The sequence below is a fragment of the Oncorhynchus nerka genome, linkage group LG27 (genome assembly GCF_034236695.1).
Source record: "Oncorhynchus nerka isolate Pitt River linkage group LG27, Oner_Uvic_2.0, whole genome shotgun sequence".
Lineage (NCBI taxonomy): Eukaryota > Metazoa > Chordata > Actinopteri > Salmoniformes > Salmonidae > Oncorhynchus > Oncorhynchus nerka.
Window position 1 is genome coordinate 13,838,026 of NC_088422.1, and position 21,793 is coordinate 13,859,818.

Sequence of the window (21,793 nt, forward strand, 5' to 3'; positions counted from 1 at the left end):
CTGGGTGTATTGATACACCATCCAAAGTGTAATTAATAACTTCACCATGCTCAAATGGATATTCAAAGTCTGCTTCTTTCTTTCTTTTTATCCATCTAACAATAGGTGCCCTTCTTTGCACAGTATTACTAAACCTGCCATGTCTTTGTGGTTGAATCTGTGTTTGAAATTCACTGCTCAACTGAGGGACCTTTCAGATAATTGTATGGGTGGGGTACAGAGATAAGATAGTGTTTAAAAAAAAAAAAATTCAACAATATTATTGCACAAGAGTGAGTACATGCAATTTATTATGTGACTTGTTAAGCTTTTTTAGCTTCAGAACATATTTTGGCTTGCCATAGCAAAGGGGTTGAATACTTATTGACTCAAGAAATTTAAGCTTTTCATTTTTAATTAACTTGTAAAACTTAGGAAAAACAGAATTCTAATTTGACGTCATTGGTTATTGTGTGTAGGTCAGTGACAAAAAATATAAACGTAATCCATTTTAAATTCAAGCTATAACACAACAAAATGTGGGAAAAAACAAGAGTGTGAATGCTTTCTGAAAGCATTGTAGGTGTTAGATGTTCATTTTTTACTGGTCCAATGAAACGTTTGCCATCATAGTTTGACCCACCAGGGCTGCTGTAGTTGCAAGAATATGAATGGTTTGACGTGGAGTGTGGTTATTTCCGCAAAATCTGGATGGAGAAATGGCATGTTGTTAGCCTGCTAGCCGTAATTTGAGCTAGATTGAGACGGATTAGAATCGGTTCCCAGGTAGACTGGGTCGGTACTGGAGTGTTGACAACAGTCATTCATAGACTGATCCAATTTTTTCTTCCCCTCATAAAACGGAGCATCATGATTAAAGCCATACTAATATTCAACAACCATGGGAAACCTCGGCTTTCTAAATTCTACGAGCATTACGTGAGTATACAATGAATTGTTTCGAATCTGCTGTAGCTAGCTTGCATGCATATAACAATGTTAGTTTATCTAGCTAGCTCTATTATTGCAAACAAACAAGGTTAATTAGCTAACGTTATACTGGTTTATATGGTGTAATGTGAGACTTTACTGGTTTGTTTACGTGGGTAGCTATGTCATTGATCTTGGAATATGCTATATCAGACTGAGGAACATTGTTATTTTAATAATTAAGCATGTGTCGGAATAGCTATCGTTTTACACACACAGGCTAGCTACTGGATTGGGGATGTTCATGTCTCCTCACAGTCTCGTGCACTGATCACTGAGTAAAACATGTTGAGTGTTCGTTCTGTCTGTCCAAAGGGCTTTACGTCACATGACACGCCGATGTTCACGTTATTGACTTGTGCTCCTGCCTATCAATCAATTAATTCCTCAGCAAAATTGTTGCTGTTTTTCTTTTTAAAGCTGAACATGTATTACTCGTCACAGGCTAGTAGACAAGGGGACAGACTAGCTAACCATGTAGAGTCCGATAAATTAACAGTGGTGTAAAATTACTTTTAAAGTACTACTTAAGTCATTTTTGGGGGCATCTTTACTATTAACATTTTGACGACTTTTACTTCACTTACATTCCTAAAGAAAATGATGCACTGTTTACTCCATATATTTTCCCTGACACCCAAAAAAAAGGACTCATTACATTTGGAATGTTTAGCAGGACAGAAAATGGTCTAATTCACACTTATCAAGAGAACATCCCTGGTCATCCCTACTCCCTCTGATCTGGTGGACTCACTAAACAGAGAACATCCCTGGTCATCCCTACTCCCTCTGATCTGGCAGACTCACTAAACAGAGAACATCCCTGGTCATCCCTACTCCCTCTGATCTGGCAGACTCACTAAACACATGCTTCATATGTGAATGATGTCTGAGAGTTGGCGCATGCCCCTGGCTATCTGTAAATAAATGAAAACGAGAAAATCTCTATGGTTTTCCTAATATAAGGAATTTGAAATTATTTATACTCTTGATACTTAAGTGCATTTAAAACCAAATACTTTTATACTTTTACTCAAGTTGTTTTTTACTGGGTGACTTTGACTTGAGTCATTTTCTATTTACAGTACTTATCTTTACTTTTACTCAAGTATGACAACAAAAAAAATTCTCCACCACTGTAGATTAATGAAGGCAACCCTGGGGTGGCAGGCACCATGCTCTACCACCTTAGCAACACAGGACTTTACAAAAGGCTATAATCTTTAAATGTTGTTATAGATAGCTACCCTTGGGAATTAGTTTAAGGGGCAATTCCACAGTAACATAATTGCACTGAGACTCAGATTTTTCACTTAAAATGTTTGACAAACAAAAAACATTGATTTCAAAGTTTACAAACTAAATAACTCTATACACAATGACTACTTTTAACAATTTTACACATTCACTGGAAAAACTGCACGGGTGGAAAATTTGGTAACAGAATTTCTGTAAAATCTCCCTCAGTTTGTTGTCCACGTTTTCCCAAAACTCTGAATACAGTACATTCGGAAAATATTCAGACCCCTTGACATTTTTCACATTTTGCTACGTTACAGCCTTATTCTAAAATGGATGAAATTGTTCCCCCCCCCTCATAAATCTACACACATTACCCCATAATGACAAAGCAGAATTTATTTTCAAATTTCTTTAAAAAAAATACATCGATATATATATATCTATATCACATTTACATAACTATTCAGACCCTTTAATCAGTACTTTGTTGAATCACCTTTGGCAGCAATTACAGCCTCCAGTATTATTGGGCCTCATGCTACAAGCTTGGCACGCCTGTGTTTGGGGAGTTTCTCCTATTCTTCTCTGCAGATTCTCTCAAGCTCTCAGGTTGGCTGGGGAGCGTCGCTGCACAGCTATTTTCAGGTCTCTCCAGAGATGTTTGATTGGGTTCAAGTCCGGGCCTTCGCTGGTTCACTCAAGGACTTTCAGAGATTTGTCCTGAAGCCACTCCTGCATTGTCTTGGCTGTGTGCTTAGGGTCGATGTCTTGTTGGAAAGTGAACCTTTGCCCCAGTCTGAGGTCCTGTGCACTCTGGAGAAGGTTTTCATCAAGGACCTCTCTGTACTTTGCTCTGTTCATCTTTCCCTTGATCCTGACTAGTCTCCCAGTCCCTGCCACTGAAACATCCCCACAGCATGATGCTGCCACCACCATACTTCACCGTAGGGGTGGTACCAGGTTTCCTCCAGATGTGATGCTTGGCATTCAGGCAAAATAGTTCTATCTTGGTTTCATCAGACCAGAGAAACTTGTTTCTCATGGTCTGAGAGTCTTAAGGTGCATTTTGGCAAACTCCAAGTGAGTTGTTGTGCCTTTTATACCGAGGAGTGGCTTCTGTCTGGCCACTTTACCATAAACGCCAGATTGGTGGAGTGCTGCAGAGATGCTTGTCCTTCTGGAAGGTTCTCTTATCTCCACAGAGAAACTCTGGAATTCTGTCAGAGTGACCATCAGGTTCTTGGTCACCTCCCTGACCAAGGCCCTTCTCCCCCGATTGTTCAGTTTGGTCAGACGGCCAGCTCTATAACGAGTCTTGGTGGTTCCAAACTTTTTCCATTTTAAGAATGATGGAGACCACTGTGTTCCCGGGGACCTTCAATGCTAGAGAAATGTTTTGGTACCTTTCCCCAGATCTGTTTCTCGAGACACAATCCTGTCTAAGAGCTCTACGGACAATTCCTTTGACCTCTTGGCTTGGTTTTTGCTCTGACATGCACTGTCAACTGTGGGACCTTCTATAGACAAGTGTGTGTATTTGCAAATCATGTCCAATCAATTGAATTTACACATCTGAAGCAATCATAAACTTGTATTTTTCACAAGTTTGGATATTAAAATACAACACAGTCAAGGACTGTTTGGCAGCAATTAGACTCGAGTCTTCTTGGGTATGACACTATAAGCTTGGCACAACTGTCAACCGTGGGATCTTATATAGACCGGTGTGTGCCTTTCCAAATCATGTCAAATCAATTGAATTGACCACAGAAGGACTCCAAGTTGTAGGAACATTTCAAGGATGATCATTGGAAACAGAATGAGCTCAATTTAGAGTCACAAAGCAAAGGGTCTGAATACTTACAGTACCAGTCAAAAGTTTGGACACACCTGCTCATTCTAGGGTTTTTCTTTATTTTTAAAAATATTTTCTACATTGTAGAATAATAGTGAAGACATCAACACTTTGAAATAACATATGGAATCATGTAGTAAGCAAAAAATGTTAAAATATATTTGTTTATTTGAGATTTTTCAAAGTAGCCACCCTTTGCCTTGATGACAGCTTTACACACGCTTAGCATTCTCTCAACCAGCTTCGTGAGGTAGTCACCTGGAATGCATTTCAATAACAGGTGTGCCTTGTTAATTTGTGGATTTTCTTTCCTCCTTAATGCATTTTAGCCAATCAGTTGTGACAAGGTAGGTGTGGTATACAGAAGATAGCCCTATTTGTAAAAGACCAAGTCCATATTATGGTAAGAACGGCTCAAATAAGCAAAGAGAAACGACAGTCCATCGTTACTTTCAGACATGACGGTCAGTCAATACAGAACATTTCAAGTGCATTTGCCAAAAACCATCCAGCGCTATGATGAAACTGGCTCTCATGAGGACCGCCACAGGAAAGGAAGACCCAGCGTTACCTCTGCTGCAGAGGATAAATCCATTAGTTACCAGCCTCTGATTGCAGCCCAATAAATAAATGCTTCACAGAGTTAAAGTAAGACACATCTCAGCATCAATTGCGTGAATCAGTTCTTCATGGTCGAATGGCTGCAAAGAAACCACTGCTAAAGACACCAATTAGAAGAGACTTGCTTGGGCCAAGAAACACAAGCAATGGATATTAGACCGGTGGAATTCTGTCCTTTGGTCTGATGAGTCCAAATTTGAGATTTTTGGTTCCAACCGTATCTTTGTGAGACGCAGAGAAGGTGAACGGATGATCTTCGCATGTGTGGTTCCCACTATGGAGGAGAGGTGTGGGGGTGCTTTGCTTGTGACACTGTCAGTGATTTATTTAGAATTCAAGGCACAGTTAACCAGTCTGGCTACCACACCATTCAGCAGTGATACGCCATCCCATCTGGTTTGCGCGTAGTGGAACTATCTTTTGTTTTTCAACATGACAATGACCCAAAACACACCTCCAGGCTGTGTAAGGGCTATTTGACCCAGAAGGAGAGTGATGGTGCTGCATCAGATGACCTGGCCTCCACAATAACCCAACCTCAACCCAATTGAGGTGGTTTGGGATGAGTTGGACTGCAGAGTGAAGGAAAAGCAGCCAAAAAGTGCTCGGCATATGTGAGAACTCCTTCAAAACTGTTGGAATAGCATTCCTCATGAAGCTGATTGAGAGAATGCCAAGAGTGTGCAAAGCTGTCATCAAGGCAAAGGGTGGCTACTTTGAAGAATCTAAAATATATTTTGATTTGTTTAACTCTTATTTATTTTTGTTAGGTTACTACATGATTACATGTGTTATTTAAAGTGTGTCTTCTAATGACTGGTACTGTATGTAAATAAGGTATTTATGTTTTACATTTTTAATGCATTTGCAAAAATGTCTAATAATCTGTTTGCTTTGTCATGTCATTGTGTGTAGATTGATGAGGAGCATTTATTTAATACATTTTAGAATAAGGCTGTAATGTAACAATGTGGAAATAGTCAAAGGGTCTGAATACTTTCCAAATGCACTGCTCATATGAAATGTGTAAAACAGTATGTAAACATGATTAAAGTGACCAGTGTTCCATGTCTATGTACATAGGGCAGCAAATTGCAGCTACTGATGGTGAGGATTCTTTCAGTCAGTCACTTGCATGAACACAGAAAACAGTTATTAGAAAAGCACATGAATAGAACACAGAAATGTAGTTATTAGAAAAGCACATGAATAGAACATAGAAATGTAGTTATTAGAAAAGCACAAACATTGGGTCCTTTCACATGGAAATTACCTACATTTTTTTTAAATGTAATTTTGGAAAGTATTTTTTTCTCACATATTTCAACAGGAGAGTTGCTCAAAAAACAAAAATAATATTGACAGCGTACTGTATATGCTACTGTGCATTATGGCCCTTTTCTTTTTCTAGAGCGAGGAGAGTGTGTGTCTAGATGTTTAGTAGAGTGAATAGTAGGTTTATGAGATATTATGCTAGACCAGAGTCTCTGTGCTTGCGTTGGCATGGAGAGCTCTCTGCTATGGCCTCTCCCCCTAGTCTCATGCTTCATATCACTTGACTCATTTCACATGATCACTTGAAGGCATTTCCTTTCACTGCAATGACCTGACGTACACATATTTCAGAGAGAACATTTGCAAGAATATGTGGACGCTGGAGAGAGTATGCAGTGAATGTCCTGCCACTTCTTTTAGGTTATGAGTGTGGAAAAAGGCCATTTGGATAGTTTTAAGCATAAATGTTGTGAAGACCTGTGCCAAAAGCTTTACATTTTGGTTTTCCCATGCACACTGACTGTATTTGTAATTTATGTTCCACAGAACGAAGACACGGAACAACAAATCATCAGAGAAACATTTCATCTGGTGTCCAAAAGAGATGAGAACGTCTGCAATTTTCTAGAAGGTGGAATGTAAGAGAACTGCACTGGAGTACTGAAATCCATAAGTGTTAAGCTGAAGCGTTGTCTTAACACTTCCTGATCATGTCACAATGAAATGCATATCCTTTCAATTCCATGTAGACAAATACAAACATTTGAGCTGATGATGTGGGCTACTCTACATCAATGTTCCACGAGTAGAATCCGCTTTCCACGAGGCAACAGCCAATGACAAATTTCACTGCATGGGAGAGCTAAGGGAGAAAGGTGGAACCTATCAGATGGTGACCAGCAGGGGAGGGATCAATTGGATCATTATGAATAGTTGAATATTCCTTCGTCATTCATGAAGCAGTCCCAGGTGTTAGGCTATTGCATTGTCCTCTCATTCAACAGAGACTAATAGAACTGGGGTGTATTCATTAGTGCACACCAGTAGTGAAATGTTTTGCAACAAACTTATTAGGCAAATTCAGGTTAGTCTCCCTAGAGATCTGCCCATTTACTTATGTTTGGTTCCTAGTGAATACAACCCTGGGATCCCTGGTATATGATTGTTGCTACAGTTTAGTCTCATCAACAAATACGATGTTGCTCAAGCAGCTTGACCTTCGACACAGACTCAGGTCAACATGCTTTTATCAGGCCTTACAACGATTGGTCAAGGCTTCTGTCCTTGGCCTGGACTTAAAGGAAAACTCCACCCCAAAACTATCCTTTTGATATATGTATCATTAGTCCATTGCTGATATAATAATGAATGTTGCATCATATGCTGCTAAATGCATCAAACGGGCCAGATTGTTTTTGTCCAACAGATTGACAGGGCCAAGTGGCTAGTGCAGGTTAAAGGAAAATGCCACCCAAAAACTATTCATTGTTATGTTTCATTAGTCCATTATTGATATAGTCCCAAAATGTTTTGCCTGTCAGCAATCAAGTTTCAGATATGTAATACGCAAAATATATCATCATTACGGGCCATATTTCTGTATTTTGAAAGTTGCATGTCTTAAACTTGATTGCTGACATGCACATTTTTGGGGGACTATATCAATAATGTACTAATGAAATAAATATCAAAGGATAGTTTTTTGTTGGCATATTTCTTTAGCCTTTTCATAACGTCTGGATATTCAAATGCTATATTGTGAATGCAGCTCCTGACCCAGTTACTTGTTCATAAAACCAACATGTTTGGCTGTGTTTCATGTCATTGAATGTGTGTATTGAGTAGGGTTGCACATTTTGGGTAATATTCACAAGTGGAAACCTTCCGTGGGAATTAACAGAAATATATGTAAATTAATATTAATACCATTAAATGTAAATGTTTTTTTGCATTAGATATATTTACCATATCATATGGAGACAGAAACATAAACCTTTTACCTCATCATAAGTAGACATAATTGCAAATGATTAAATCCTTCCAATAGAAAATAAAAAACTATTTAGTTACGAATTGAACTTTAATTAAAAGAGTTGACTCTTCCCATGGGGTCATTCCACTGAACAATAAAAAGGGAATATTGAATGATCCATCGCATCTCCCAAAAACATTTCAACATACATCTGTAAAATGATAGTCTAGAAACTAAAGCTTTGGTTGACTTCCTCTCAGGCTTCCATGTCTTCTCCCTGGACCTCCTCAATGTCCACCTCTTGAACATCAGTCTCTGAGGCCTCATCTTCACTGTCACTTTCCAACCTTGTTGAGGATGGCTTATCAGGCTCAAAAAGCCTCAAATTTGCTTGGATGGCCACCAGTTTTTCAACCTGTGTATTAGTCAGCCTGTTGTGTGCTTTGGTGTGTGTGTGTTCCCAAACAAGGACCAGTTGCGCTCTGAGGCAGCTGATGTTGATGGGATTTGGAGGATGATGAAGGCAACAGGGGAAAGAGTCTCAGATCCACAAAGTCTCTTCCACCAGTTGGCTGATGAGATATGTTGGCATAACTACCATATTGCATCTCCATCCCAAAGCCCTTGCTTGGAAGTGTACATCGCCAGTCTGCCAAGAACCTCATCCAGGCCAAGGTGGCAAGACCCAGTAGTGATGACACCATAGGCCTTGTTGATCTCTGCACCAGACATGATGCTCTTGCCAGCATACTTGGGCTCCAACATGTACGCTGCATTGTGTATAGGCTTCAGGCAGAAGTCTTCATGCTTTTTGATGCATTTCAGAACTGCAGTTTCCACTGCTTGGAGCAACAGTGAAGTGGGCAGGGCAGTACGGACTTCTTCTCTTTCATCTGTAAGCAGAGTCGGAACATCAGACAGGATGGCGGTGTCTCCCTCAATCTGTGCAATGGCTACTGCTATCGGTTTCAGGCTGCTTTACCACTCTCCCAAAATACATCATCCAGGAGAATCCCCTTGATGGTGTTGTCCATATCGGCAGACTGTGATTTGGCCATTTCTTGGAGAGACTCCTTCCGCTCTAGGAGACTGTCAAACATTTTATTTAAATTTATTACAACATTTATTTATCTAGGCAGGTCAGTTAAGAACAAATTCTTATTTACAATGACTGCTTAGGAACAGTGGGTTAACTGCCTTGTTCAGGGGCAGAAGGACAGACTTTTATCTTGTCAGCTCGGGGATCCGAACTAGCATCCTTTTGGTTACTGGCCCAACACTCTAACCACTAGGCTACCTGTGGGCTCAATAGCCTAGTGGGTAAATAGTGTGGGCTCAATAGCAACTCATTAGTGTGCAAGATCTTGAGTATCAGCTTTGGTTCACTCCAGACCTGACTGCCCTCGACCAGCACAAAAACATCCTGTGGCGGACTGCAATAGCATCGAATAGTCCCCGTGATATGCAACTGTTCAGGGAAGTCAGGAACCAATACACGCAGCTTTTAGGAAAGCTAAGGCCAGCTTCTTCAGGCAGAAGTTTGCATCCTGTAGCTCCAACTCCAAAAAGTTCTGGGACACTGTGAAGTCCATGGAGAACAAGAGCACCTCCTCCCAGCTGCCCACTGCACTGAGGTTAGGTAACACGGTCACCACCGATAAATCCATGATTATCGAAAACTTCAATAAGCATTTCTCAACGGCTGGCCATGCCTTCCGCCTGGCTTCTCCAACCTCAGCCAACAGCTCCGCCCCCCCCGCAGCTCCTCGCCCAAGCCTCTCCAGGTTCTCCTTTACCCAAATCCAGATAGCAGATGTTCTGAAAGAGCTCCAAAACCTGGACCCGTACAAATCAGCTGGGAATGACAATCTGGACCCTCTATTTCTGAAACTATCCGCCGCCATTGTCGCAACCCCTATTACCAGCCTGTTCAACCTCTCTTTCATATCGTCCGAGATCCCCAAGGATTGAAAAGCTGACGCAGTCATCCCCCTCTTCAAAGGGGGAGACACCCTGGACCCAAACTATTACAGACCTATATCCATCCTGCCCTGCCTATCTAAGGTCTTCGAAAGCCAAGTCAACAAACAGCTCACTGACCATCTCAAATCCCACCGTACCTTCTCCGCTGTGCAATCTGGTTTCCGAGCCGGTCACGGGTGCACCTCAGCCACACTCAAGGTACTAAACGATATCATAACCGCCATCGATAAAAGACAGTACTGTGCAGCCGTCTTCATCGACCTTGCCAAGGCCTTCGACTCTGTCAATCACCATATTTATATCGGCAGACTCAGTAGCCTCGGTTTTTCGGATGACTGCCTTGCCTGGTTCACCAATTACTTTGCAGACAGAGTTCAGTGTGTCAAATCGGAGGGCATGCTGTCCGGTCCTATGGCAGTCTCTATGGGGGTGCCACAGGGTTCAATTCTCGGGCCGACTCTTTTCTCTGTATATATCAATGATGTTGCTCTTGCTGCGGGCGATTCCCTGATCCACCTCTACGCAGACGACACCATTCTATATACTTTCGGCCCGTCATTGGACACTGTGCTATCTAACCTCCAAACGAGCTTCAATGCCATACAACACTCCTTCCGTGGCCTCCAACTGCTCTTAAACGCTAGTAAAACCAAATGCATGCTTTTCAACCGATCGCTGCCTGCACCCGCATGCCCGACTAGCATCACCACCCTGGATGGTTCCGACCTTGAATATGTGGACATCTATAAGTACCTAGGTGTCTGGCTAGACTGCAAACTCTCCTTCCAGACTCATATCAAACATCTCCAATCGAATCAAGAGTCTGCTTTCTATTCCGCAACAAAGCCTAATTCACTCACGCCGCCAAGCTTACCCTAGTAAAACTGACTATCCTACCGATCCTCGACTTCGGCGATGTCATCTACAAAATGGCTTCCAACACTCTACTCAGCAAACTGGATGCAGTCTATCACAGTGCCATCCGTTTTGTCACTAAAGCACCTTATACCACCCACCACTGCGACTTGTATGCTCTAGTCGGCTGGCCCTCGCTACATATTCGTCGCCAGACCCACTGGCTCCAGGTTATCTACAAGTCCATGCTAGGTAAAGCTCCGCCTTATCTCAGTTCACTGGTCACGATGGCAACACCCATCCGTAGCACGCGCTCCAGCAGGTGTATCTCATTGATCATCCCTAAAGCCAACACCTCATTTGGCCGCCTTTCGTTCCAGTACTCTGCTGCCTGTGACTGGAACGAATTGGAATTCGAGTTGGAGACTTTTATCTCCCTCACCAACTTCAAACATCAGCTAACCGATCGCTGCAGCTGTACATAGTCTATTGGTAAATAGCCCACCCATTTTCACCTACCTCATCCCCATACTGTTTTATTTATTTACTTTTCTGCTCTTTTGCACACCAATATCTCTACCTGTACATGACCATCTGATCATTTATCACTCCAGTGTTAATCTGCAATATTGTAATTATTCGCCTACCTCCTCATGCCTTTTGCACACAATGTATATAGACTCCCCCCTTTTTTTTTTCTTTTTTTTTTTCTACTGTGTTATTGACTTGTTAATTGTTTACTCCATGTGTAACTCTGTGTTGTCTGTTCACACTGCTATGCTTTATCTTGGCCAGGTCGCAGTTGCAAATGAGAACTTGTTCTCAACTAGCCTACCTGGTTAAATAAAGGTGAAATAAAAAATAAATAAAAATGTGATGTAAGAATGCACTGTGTGTGCATGTAGAGGGTTGCAATTCCATTGAATTGGAGATAGTTTAACCAAAATATGCCACAAGACCTAGAATTGCTTTGTGTATCCCACAAAAAAAGATACACTTAACTTTGTTTGATGAATTTAAGAAAAATTCCAGTGCTTAACTTCCCATGGAAAGTTTCCAACCCTTTGCAACCCTAGTATTGCGTAGTAAACATCACACTGATTGGTGTTTCATTAATGATCATTGTGCCGACAACTATCCCATGTATGTATTGGTGCACTAATGAATACACCCCGTTCAGAGAACTTTTCGACTGTCCCCTCGTTTTGTTTTTGTGTCGTCAGGTTGATTGGTGGATCTGAGAACAGGCTCATCTACAGACACTATGCCACGCTCTACTTTGTATTCTGCGTCGATTCCTCTGAGAGCGAGCTTGGCATCCTAGACCTTATCCAGGTAATGTTTCTCAAGTCTTGGGGGGGTCGTTTTTTGTTGTCGAACTATGAACATTTGGTACCACCATCTTAGACTGGCTTGTTGTTGGTGGACGTGTCATTGATGGAGTAAAACAATGGCCAACCTAACTCGGTAGATTATTACTGTTCAGTGAATGTGATTGTCTCTCCACAGGTGTTTGTGGAAACATTGGACAAATGCTTCGAGAATGTCTGTGAACTTGACTTAATTTTCCACGTGGACAAGGTACAACCTGTTGTATCAACCATATTCTAGCAATGCGCTGTTCATTGTAATATGTCCTATATCAGAGACAGTTAAATGTTCACAGTGAATGTATGACTCCCCATAGACACTGACTGTGCCATTGTGTAATTAATTTACTATAAGACTGTCTAGGTGAATTTATCTCCCCTGTGATAACGCTCGGTCCTGCTGGCTCGTCATTTCTAGCCACGTCTGTTCGAGCGAAGCAGGATATTGCGTTACTTTCTGCACAGGTTGCCTCATTTCACGCAGAAAGATTCCATTGATATTCATGTGTACACAGGGTAATATGAGCAAAGAGAAAGCAAGATAATTGTGACAGCAGTAATCTATAACCTAGTCTGAGAACCCAGACTGAGGGCTACGCCATTGGTGTATGCAGGAACATTGTTAATGACCAAAGCAACCTATCTGCCTTGAGGAAACGAAGCAATCTACATAAAACAAACAAATTATAAATGGGACTTGGTGTGATTTATGTTTGCATAACGAATGTTTTTACATGAGATGAGGTTGCATGTGTATATCTCTCATCAGGTCATGCGTTTTCAAGGGTGCTACGTCTCCTGTTCACATTTGTTTAGCCTCTTCAATATCAAACAATAAATATCCATTTTAATTGTCTAAGAAAATAATTCCTCTTTGAAGTAGATCCTGTAGGTTTCAAAGGCACACAGAAAAAGCCCCCCCCAGCAATTGAATGTTTTCTCAGTCAGAGCATAACCTGTTAATAGATCACCTTCTATTGAACCTGTAGGTCCACAATATACTGGCAGAGATGGTGATGGGGGGGATGGTGCTGGAGACCAACATGAATGAGATCATCATACAGGTGGACGCCCAAAACAAAATGGAGAAATCGGAGGTAAGAGTACTTCTCTAGGACTTCCTATACTCCAGGTACATACAGGCATGTGTGTATGCTGGACCCTGCATGTCCTTCTTGTGATGCTCCTGATAAGTATTTGTGCTCTCTGGAGCTCCACTGCTGCACCACATAGAATGCTAATTCTCTTCCAACCAACCCCCAAAGATATAATCATCATCATAAAACACCGTCTCTTCTACCGAATGTAAATGTACACATTTTCCAATGCATCTGCGTAATCTTGATCCTCAGTAATCACACACCCTCATGAGACACATTGCTCATCCCACGCTACAGACTGGAAATGTCCTGTTGGTGTATTTTGCTTAAATGTGGAGGGGATGGTAGCGTTTGGATGACTTGAATGGTTTAGTTGTGGTCATTCTGATGTTAAAGTTGTCAAGAGCTGAGCTTGTTAACATCTGTGAGCTGATACCTTGTAGGTGAGTTGTCCATGATGTTAAAGCCTAGATATTGCTTTGTTCTCAGGCAGCTGTTGTCACTTTTTTTCCTAATTAATTTGCAGATCTCTTTGAATATAGTCTTTTACATTTCACCATTCTTGAAAACAGATTGTTTCATGGAATCATTGCTATTTGCCAATGGCAGAACAATGCCATTATGACTTAGACAAGATGTATTTTAAATTGACACACACACAGTTCTCTAGTTAAATAAATGAATATGAAGCGAAATATTTAAAAGCCACAAATGTTTATCAGTAAGTTCTATGAAGGAGATATTTTGTTAGGTTACGTTTGCTTGGCTGTTATTGCAATGTAGTGCTACTACACAATATAAGGTAACTTGCTGTTAAGTTCTTTTTGTTTCCAACATCTGCAGATTTCTTACCTCACTGTAGCAATGTGGATGTGTTTAACAATTTAAACAATGCTTTGGTAACAACTTTAGGCCGTATTTTGTGGTTGATCAAATGGAATCATTATTGATATTTGAATTGTAAGCCGAAGTCTTTGACTGTTCAACAAACAGATGTGCTCCGTCTTCTCCTTCTTGGACCTACCCTAGACCGCAGTGTTTCTCATAATCATTCAAACTTCAACACCAATGCTAATTCTGAGTCATAAGAATGATGTAAATTAAACCAATTCCAAGCAGTATGTACAATAAAAAGAAATACAAATTGGATTTAGTTCACTTTCACATGCTCAACCAGCTCAATGTAAAACTCTTAACTGTTTCTTTGACTTTGGAGATGTTGAGGCTTCTCAGGTCAGTGTCTATGAATGTGGTCTACGATAGGTCTTATCACTTTCTATTTATACTGAACAAAAATATAAACGCAACAATTTCAAGGATTTTATGGAGTTACAGTTCATATGAGGAAATCGGTCAATTGAAATAAATTCATTAGGCCCTAATCTATGGGTTTCACATGACTGGGCAGGGGAGCAGCCATGGGTGGGCCTGGGGGGGTATAGGCTGAACTTACTGACCACTTGGGTGCCAGGCCCAGCCAATCCAAATGAGTTTTTCCCCACACAATGGTTTTATTACAGACAGACAGGCTTCATCAGCTGTCTGGGTGGTTTCAGATTATCCTGCAGGTGAAGAAGCCGGCTGTGGAGGTCCTGGGCTGGCGTGGTTACACCTGGTCTGTGGATGTGGAGGTCCTGGGCTGGCGTGGTTACACGTGGAGGTCCTGGGCTGGCGTGGTTACACATGGTCTGTGGATGTGGAGGTCCTGGGCTGGCGTGGTTACACGTGGAGGTCCTGGGCTGGCGTGGTTACACATGGTCTGTGGATGTGGAGGTCCTGGGCTGGCGTGGTTACACGTGGTCTGTGGATGTGGAGGTCCTGGGCTGGCGTGGTTACACGTGGTCTGTGGATGTGGAGGTTCTGGGCTGGTCTGTGGATGTGGAGGTTCTGGAGTGGTCTGTGGATGTGGAGGTCTGGGCTGGCGTGGTTACACGTGGTCTGTGGATGTGGAGGTCCTGGGCTGGCGTGGTTACACGTGGTCTGTGGATGTGGAGGTCCTGGGCTGGCGTGGTTACACGTGGTCTGTGGATGTGGAGGTTCTGGGCTGGCGTGGTTACACGTGGTCTGTGGATGTGGAGGTTCTGGGCTGGCGTGGTTACACGTGGTCTGTGGATGTGGAGGTTCTGGGCTGGCGTGGTTACACGTGGTCTGTGGATGTGGAGGTTCTGGGCTGGCGTGGTCTGTGGATGTGGAGGTTCTGGGCTGGCGTGGTTACACGTGGTCTGTGGATGTGGAGGTTCTGGGCTGGCGTGGTTACATTTTTTTTTTTTTTTTTTTTTTTTTTTAACCTTTTATTTAACTAGGCAAGTCAGTTAAGAACAAATTCTTATTTTCAATGACGGCCTAGGAACAGTGGGTTAACTGCCTGTTCAGGGGCAGAACGACAGATTTGTACCTTGTCAGCTCGGGGATTTGAACTTGCAACCTTCCGGTTACTAGTCCAACGCTCTAACCACTAGGCTACCCTGCCGTCTGCGTTAGTAGTGAGGCCGTTTGGACATACTGCCAAATTTTCTAGAACGACGTTGTAGCCGGTTTATGGTAGAGAAATTAACATTCTATTCTGTGGCAACAGCTCTGGTGGACATTTCTGCAGTCAGCATGCGAATATCACGCCTCCCTCAAGACATCTGTGGCATTGTGTGACAAAACTGCACATTTTAGAGTGGCCTTTTATTGTCTCCAGCACAAGGTGCACCTGGGTAATGATCATGCTGTTCAATCAGCTTCTTGATATGCCACACCTGTCAGGTGAATGGATTAGCTTGGCAGAGGAGAAATACTCACTAACAAGGGTATAAACACATTTGTGCACAAAATCTGAGCTCAATAAGCTTTTTGTGCTTATGAAAAATGTCTGGGATATTTTATTTCTGCTCATGAAACATGGCACCAACACTTTACATGTTGTTTATATTGTTGTTCAGTGTATATATAAACTGTAATTACTTTGCTCTGCTTTAACAACATTACTCATTCCTCTTTTTCCCTGACGCTTTCTAGTTCTTTCCATTCTTCTCTCTTTACAGACGTTTATCTTTCAGTCTCCCAGACAGGACAGGTAGACACAGGTACTGCTAAATTTCCAACCAAGTACTGTAACCTCCCAAATTTACACTATACCTAGTTCTCCATGGGCCGACCACTTAATAACATCAAAACGACGTCACAAACTATATTTTACAGCAGACCCAACAATTTATCACTGTTACTTAAAAATAGTAATGAAACCCCATATTGCTTAGCTACTATCAAGGAAATTGGTTAACATATTTCAATTATCATTTAAAACCTCCATGTAAGGTGACAGTAAATAGTTTTTAGGACAACAGGGACTTAATATTGGGCAGACTAGGCTTAGCCATATAGAACTGTTTGTCAGCTATACCTGCCAGAGTTAATTTATTTTTATTTTGCCTGAATCAAAAAATAAACAGGTCCTATCATAGCCCACCACCACCACCACCACTCTGGGACATGTGGTGCCACCTCTGTAATCACGACACAGTGTTACAAGTGAAAAAACATCTCCTATTCGTATGATCTACATTTTGTTGTTGGTGGGGATGGGCTTCCATAGCTTTACGTGGCTCAGTGCAGCCAGCAGCTACTGCAACAACAAAAAAATCTGAATAACACATTTCAGCGGTTTCAAAAACATTGCTCCGCTATTACCATTTATACTGTGGGAGTGTTGGCTCAATGAGACCATTCTGTTTACACTGCCCTGCTTCAAGGGGGGGCAACTGTCACCTCCAGATGTAGCGCGAGAGACGTGGCAAGTATGCAAGTTTACATTTGAGTAATACGTGTAGCCGACGGTACTTTTACCAAAAGTATAGTAAGTAAGAAGAGCAGTGGAGGCTGCTGAGGGGAGGACGGCTCCTAATAATGTCTGTAACAGAGCAAATGGAATGGCATCAAACACCTGGAAACCATGTGTTTTATGTATTTGATACCATTCCACTCCTTCCGCTCCAGACATTACCACGAGCCCGTCCTCCCCAATTACGGTGCCACCAACCTCCTGTGGTGAGGCTCTAAGAGGTGCAATCATACTGTTCACCTGTCGGGTCTGGCTCAGTGTTTGTGTTTGTAACCGAGGTCTCGTCTCAATTTCGCAGGTGCTGAAAAATTCAAGCCACATCTCGCTAGGCTCATAGCTAGCCAAGTACAACACCGCATGTTATCTCTACTGGTCCTTGTCACCACACTCTGCTTTGCTGCCCTATAACTCTCATCAGACTGCTTTATGACGTGTAAACTACTGTTTACATACTTGAAATGTGTTTTCCCCCCCTGGGTTGTGACATCAGTGTTCATTAATCAACAGACCATATCCCAAGCCAGTCATTTGGTTTTCCAGGCAGTCACAGCTCAGTGCTGACACCGTAGTAATGCCTGTTTGGGGAAACCTATGGAACACTCAGCGTGACTGAGTACTAGACCAGAAACCTAGGCCTTTCGGCAACTGGCAAGGAGCAAGTCTAATTTATCTCCCTTGAGTTGTTACATATAGGCTATTCAGTATAATTTAGTTGACTGGCTGCCAAGGTCAGTAAAAACCCAGGGTTGTTCTCATTGAGGACAGTAGTTACTCTGTATTGTCACAACTTGAGGGCAGCAAAATTGATGAAGGACACTTAAACTGACCTCGTGTTTTTAATTACAGAGGATGAAATTAGAATTCTGTGTACGTCAAGGGTTAGAACCGGTTCAGGGAACAGAACCTGGACTGAATGTGATCTATACTGTTCCGCAACCGAACTGTTATTTCTAAAGCATTGGAACCGGTTAATACTATAATTTTAAGTTCCGGGCAACAACAACAAAAAATCTCCCACACAAAAAAAATAAAGCGCCTATGCAAAGTCCTCCCTCTGTCAATCTGAAACTTCTTCCAGCGTCTGCCAGCCAGCTGAACATCTTTGTCAGTGTGTGTGTGTAGGCTTTTATCTCCCTCACCAACTTCAAACATCAGCTATCCGAGCAGCTAACCGATCGCTGCAGCTGTACATAGTCTATTGGTAAATAGCCCACCCATTTTCACCTACCTCATTCCCATACTGTTTTTATACTGTTTTTTATTTATTTATTTACTTTTCTGCTCTTTTGCACACCAATATCTCTACCTGTACATGACCATCTGATCATTTATCACCCCAGTGTTAATCTGCAAAATTGTATTATTCGCCTACCTCATGCCTTTTGCACACATTGTATATAGACTGCCCATTTTTTTCTACTGTGTTATTGACTTGTTAATTGTTTACTCCATGTGTAACTCTGTGTTTTCTGTTCACACTGCTATGCTTTATCTTGGCCAGGTCGCAGTTGCAAATGAGAACTTGTTCTCAACTAGCCTACCTGGTTAAATAAAGGTGAAATATTTTTTTTTTTAAAAGGCTACCTCCCCCTCTGAAGCCTACTGACGTTACAAGTGTGATTCAGAAGATAGGGAGAGACATTTCTTATTAGAAGAATGGATTTACTTTTTCATTGCTAGTTTGGGATACTATAGTTATCACATTTCACATTGGATTTATTAACCACAAAGAGGTAAGATGTGTTTTTAATTTTGGTGCCGCTCTGCACTCAGAAGCTTGTTAGTGATCTTGCATCTCTGGTCCAACGTTAAGCCAACTCTGAAGTTCAAAGACATTCAAAATTCCTACATAGAAGCCACTCCTCTGTAGGTATAATTCTTTATTTTGTTGGTCGGGAACATTGGAACAGAACGAAGGGTTCTGCTCAGAACAAAACCATTGGAAAATAATTTTAGAAATGGCTAAACAACTGGTTTAAACATTTAGTGAATGCTACTGATTAATATTTGTAACCGGTCCTATGGTAGTTGAAAAGAGATGCCTAGTTCTACTCATTTTCACAACTAGAAAGTGTAGCCTAGAAGCTGATTGAATTTACATTTTTGAATTTACATTTTTCTGACTGAAGATTCTGTTGAAGAACAGCTGCAATTTTGTTTTTTAAAGTAATCCCTCAATATAGGGATCAAGAAATGCTATTCATAACAAATGTCCATTACTTATTTTGCTATTGACATTTCAACCAATTTAGTTTTTTTCTCAAATTATATTAGAAACTTTTAGAATTTTCTATTGAACAATGCTTTGAAATGAACTGCTTTAGTGTTTCTCCTCCCTCTCCTTCAGTATACCATAGAGTAGACACCCTGCTGTGTCCCAGTATTACAATTCCCCACATGGTACATGTCATTGGGTGAAAATCTCAATCTCAACTCAACATTGAATAGCTGTCGCTTGCATCGTTTTATGTACTTTTTTAATAATCAAACATTAGCCTAGGTTGAACATAGTCACCCCCGTTACCAACTATTAAGTCCTTACCTTACCGTGTGAAGAGTTCCCTTCTGAGTTGTTAAAATCGTAATATATTACAGTATATCCTTGAAAAAGTTCCTAAATGTTCTAACTGGTAAAACAGTCTGTTTATTGTACTTCAGGAATGGTCATAAAAAGGTCTACGAAACTATTATGAATTCTAATAATGGTGTTATATTTCACTGAGAAATATTTAAGCTGTAAGATATGTTCACATACAGATTGTTTTTATTTATTCAACCTTTAATTAACTAGGCAAGTCAGTTAAGAGCAAATTTTTATTTACAATGACGGCCTACCCCGGCCAAACCCTCCCTTAACTCCGACGGCGCTGGGCCTATTTTGCCCCGCCATATGGGACTCCCGATCACAGCCAGTTGTGATACAGCCTTGGATCGAACCCGGGTCTGTAGTGACGCCTCTAGCACTGCGATGCAGTAGAGTGATTTACATTAGGCCATCTGATATTGCTCTAGTTAGTTTCCCAAGACACAGCCTATATAAGACATTTCACTTCAGTCACATGCCTAAATTCTGTAAACATTCTATACATAACTATAGCTTCATTTCCTCCTCATATCAAAATCCATTTTTTTCTGCTTTACCCAATTCTCTCCTTGCATTTGTATCCTTATCAGTCCTTAAGAATTTGTTTGGTTCACTTTTCAAGCAATGCTGCCTCTTGTCTTTTTAATAGTAAATTTAATATTTTAAGATCAATGAATGTAGCACTATGTTCTCATAGTTGATTCATAATTGGCCCTGGTTGTGATGTAAATCATAAATGAACCAAATATAGCATGTGCATATGAAGCTAGGCATTTGGATGTACATTTGCACATTATGTCTGTTTTTAATAGTTGATGCTTTGCATTTTGTCTGGCGTCTGTGGTGCTGCATGTTTCGTCCTGTGTCCCTGTCCATTGTGAGGGTCGAGTGGTGTACGTGTTTCTAGGGACTCTTAACTCTGTTATATTTATGTTTTGTATCTAGGCTGGTATTGCAGGAGCCCCTGCTCGCGCAGTGTCAGCCGTAAAGAACATGAACCTCCCCGAAATGCCCAGAAACATCAACATTGGAGACATCAGCATAAAAGTGCCAAACTTACCCTCCTTCAAATAGCCGGCAAGACCCACCGTGCAGAAGTCGACCAATGTTTACCATGCAATTGTTTAACCAAAATCTGAACAAATACCAACTTTTCTCAAAGAGCATGAAGGTACTGTGTGAATTTCTTTGGCGTTAACTTTTTTTCTTTCTCTCCCTGGTTTTAAATGAATGTCATTGTGACTTTGTTCTGTTTGAGAAAATGAAGTATTTATTTATTCCATTCCTCGACCCTCACTGGAGGTGTGCCCTTATGTCGTGGCTGCTACAGTATTGTAAATTCATACTTTAGTAGTGGTTTGTAAAACAAACAGAATATTCTTATATACATTATGATGCACAGGAGTTTGGCGGCATCTTAATTAGAAAGGACGGGCTTGTGGTAATGGCTGTAGCAGAATATGTGGAATGGTTTTCCATTCACTCCGTTCCAGCAATTATGAGCTGTCCTCCCCTCACCAGCCTCCACTGATATGACGATATATGCTGGAATTGTATTTCTTTGTCTTACCTGTATACACAATGGTTTAAACAAATTATCACAAATTATCTTGTCAAAAATGTTTCTCTTGATTTAATCTGTGCATGTGTTTTTTGTTTTTTGCAACTTAATAAACTATTGAATCATTTTTTTTGCCTATTTGGAATTTTTGTTGGCAGTTAAATGTTTAATTGTATTCAATAATATAATAATAGCCAGTTAAGTATGTTTGTCTGAAAGAAGAGCAAGTTGGACCACAGTTTGATCTAAGTAGGTAACATCTTATGGACATTGTCAAAGACTCCAGTCACCAAGTCATAGACTATTCTCTTTGCTATCGCACAGCAAGCGGTACTGCAGCGCATTGCCTCGGTACCAGTACCCCCTTTATATAGCCTCGTTATTTTATTGTGTATCTTTTTATTATTATTTTTTACTTAAGAAAATATTTACTAAATAAACTGAACTCTTTCTTGAGCTGCATTGTTGGTTAAGGACTACCGACAACACCTGTTGTATTCGGCGCATGTGACAGAATTTTATTTGATCCCATGATTACATTTGGAAGTGGTTGGTGCGCCATGCTACTAGATGACGCAAT

General features: G+C 41.1%; 1 protein-coding gene across 1 annotated transcript; it reads left to right on the forward strand.

The window, feature by feature from the left end:
* Window positions 1-650: 650 nt before the first annotated feature.
* On the forward strand, window positions 651-21,340 carry LOC115111269 (AP-3 complex subunit sigma-1). Its single transcript, XM_029637148.2, has 6 exons — window positions 651-918; window positions 6,509-6,600; window positions 11,996-12,107; window positions 12,282-12,353; window positions 13,132-13,239; window positions 20,598-21,340. Exons 1-6 carry the CDS (start codon window positions 850-852, stop codon window positions 20,724-20,726), a joined length of 582 nt encoding a protein of 193 aa, XP_029493008.1. The 5' UTR covers window positions 651-849; the 3' UTR covers window positions 20,727-21,340.
* The last annotated feature ends 453 nt before the right edge of the window (window positions 21,341-21,793 follow it).

Bases quoted from the DNA above. Each gene is read 5' to 3' on its own strand.
- LOC115111269 (XM_029637148.2), top strand. From the start codon at position 850: ATGATTAAAGCCATACTAATATTCAACAACCATGGGAAACCTCGGCTT. The intron at 919-6,508 runs GTGAGTATACAA...TATGTTCCACAG, and splicing joins CTAAATTCTACGAGCATTAC to AACGAAGACACGGAACAACA. The intron at 12,108-12,281 runs GTAATGTTTCTC...GTCTCTCCACAG, and splicing joins GCATCCTAGACCTTATCCAG to GTGTTTGTGGAAACATTGGA.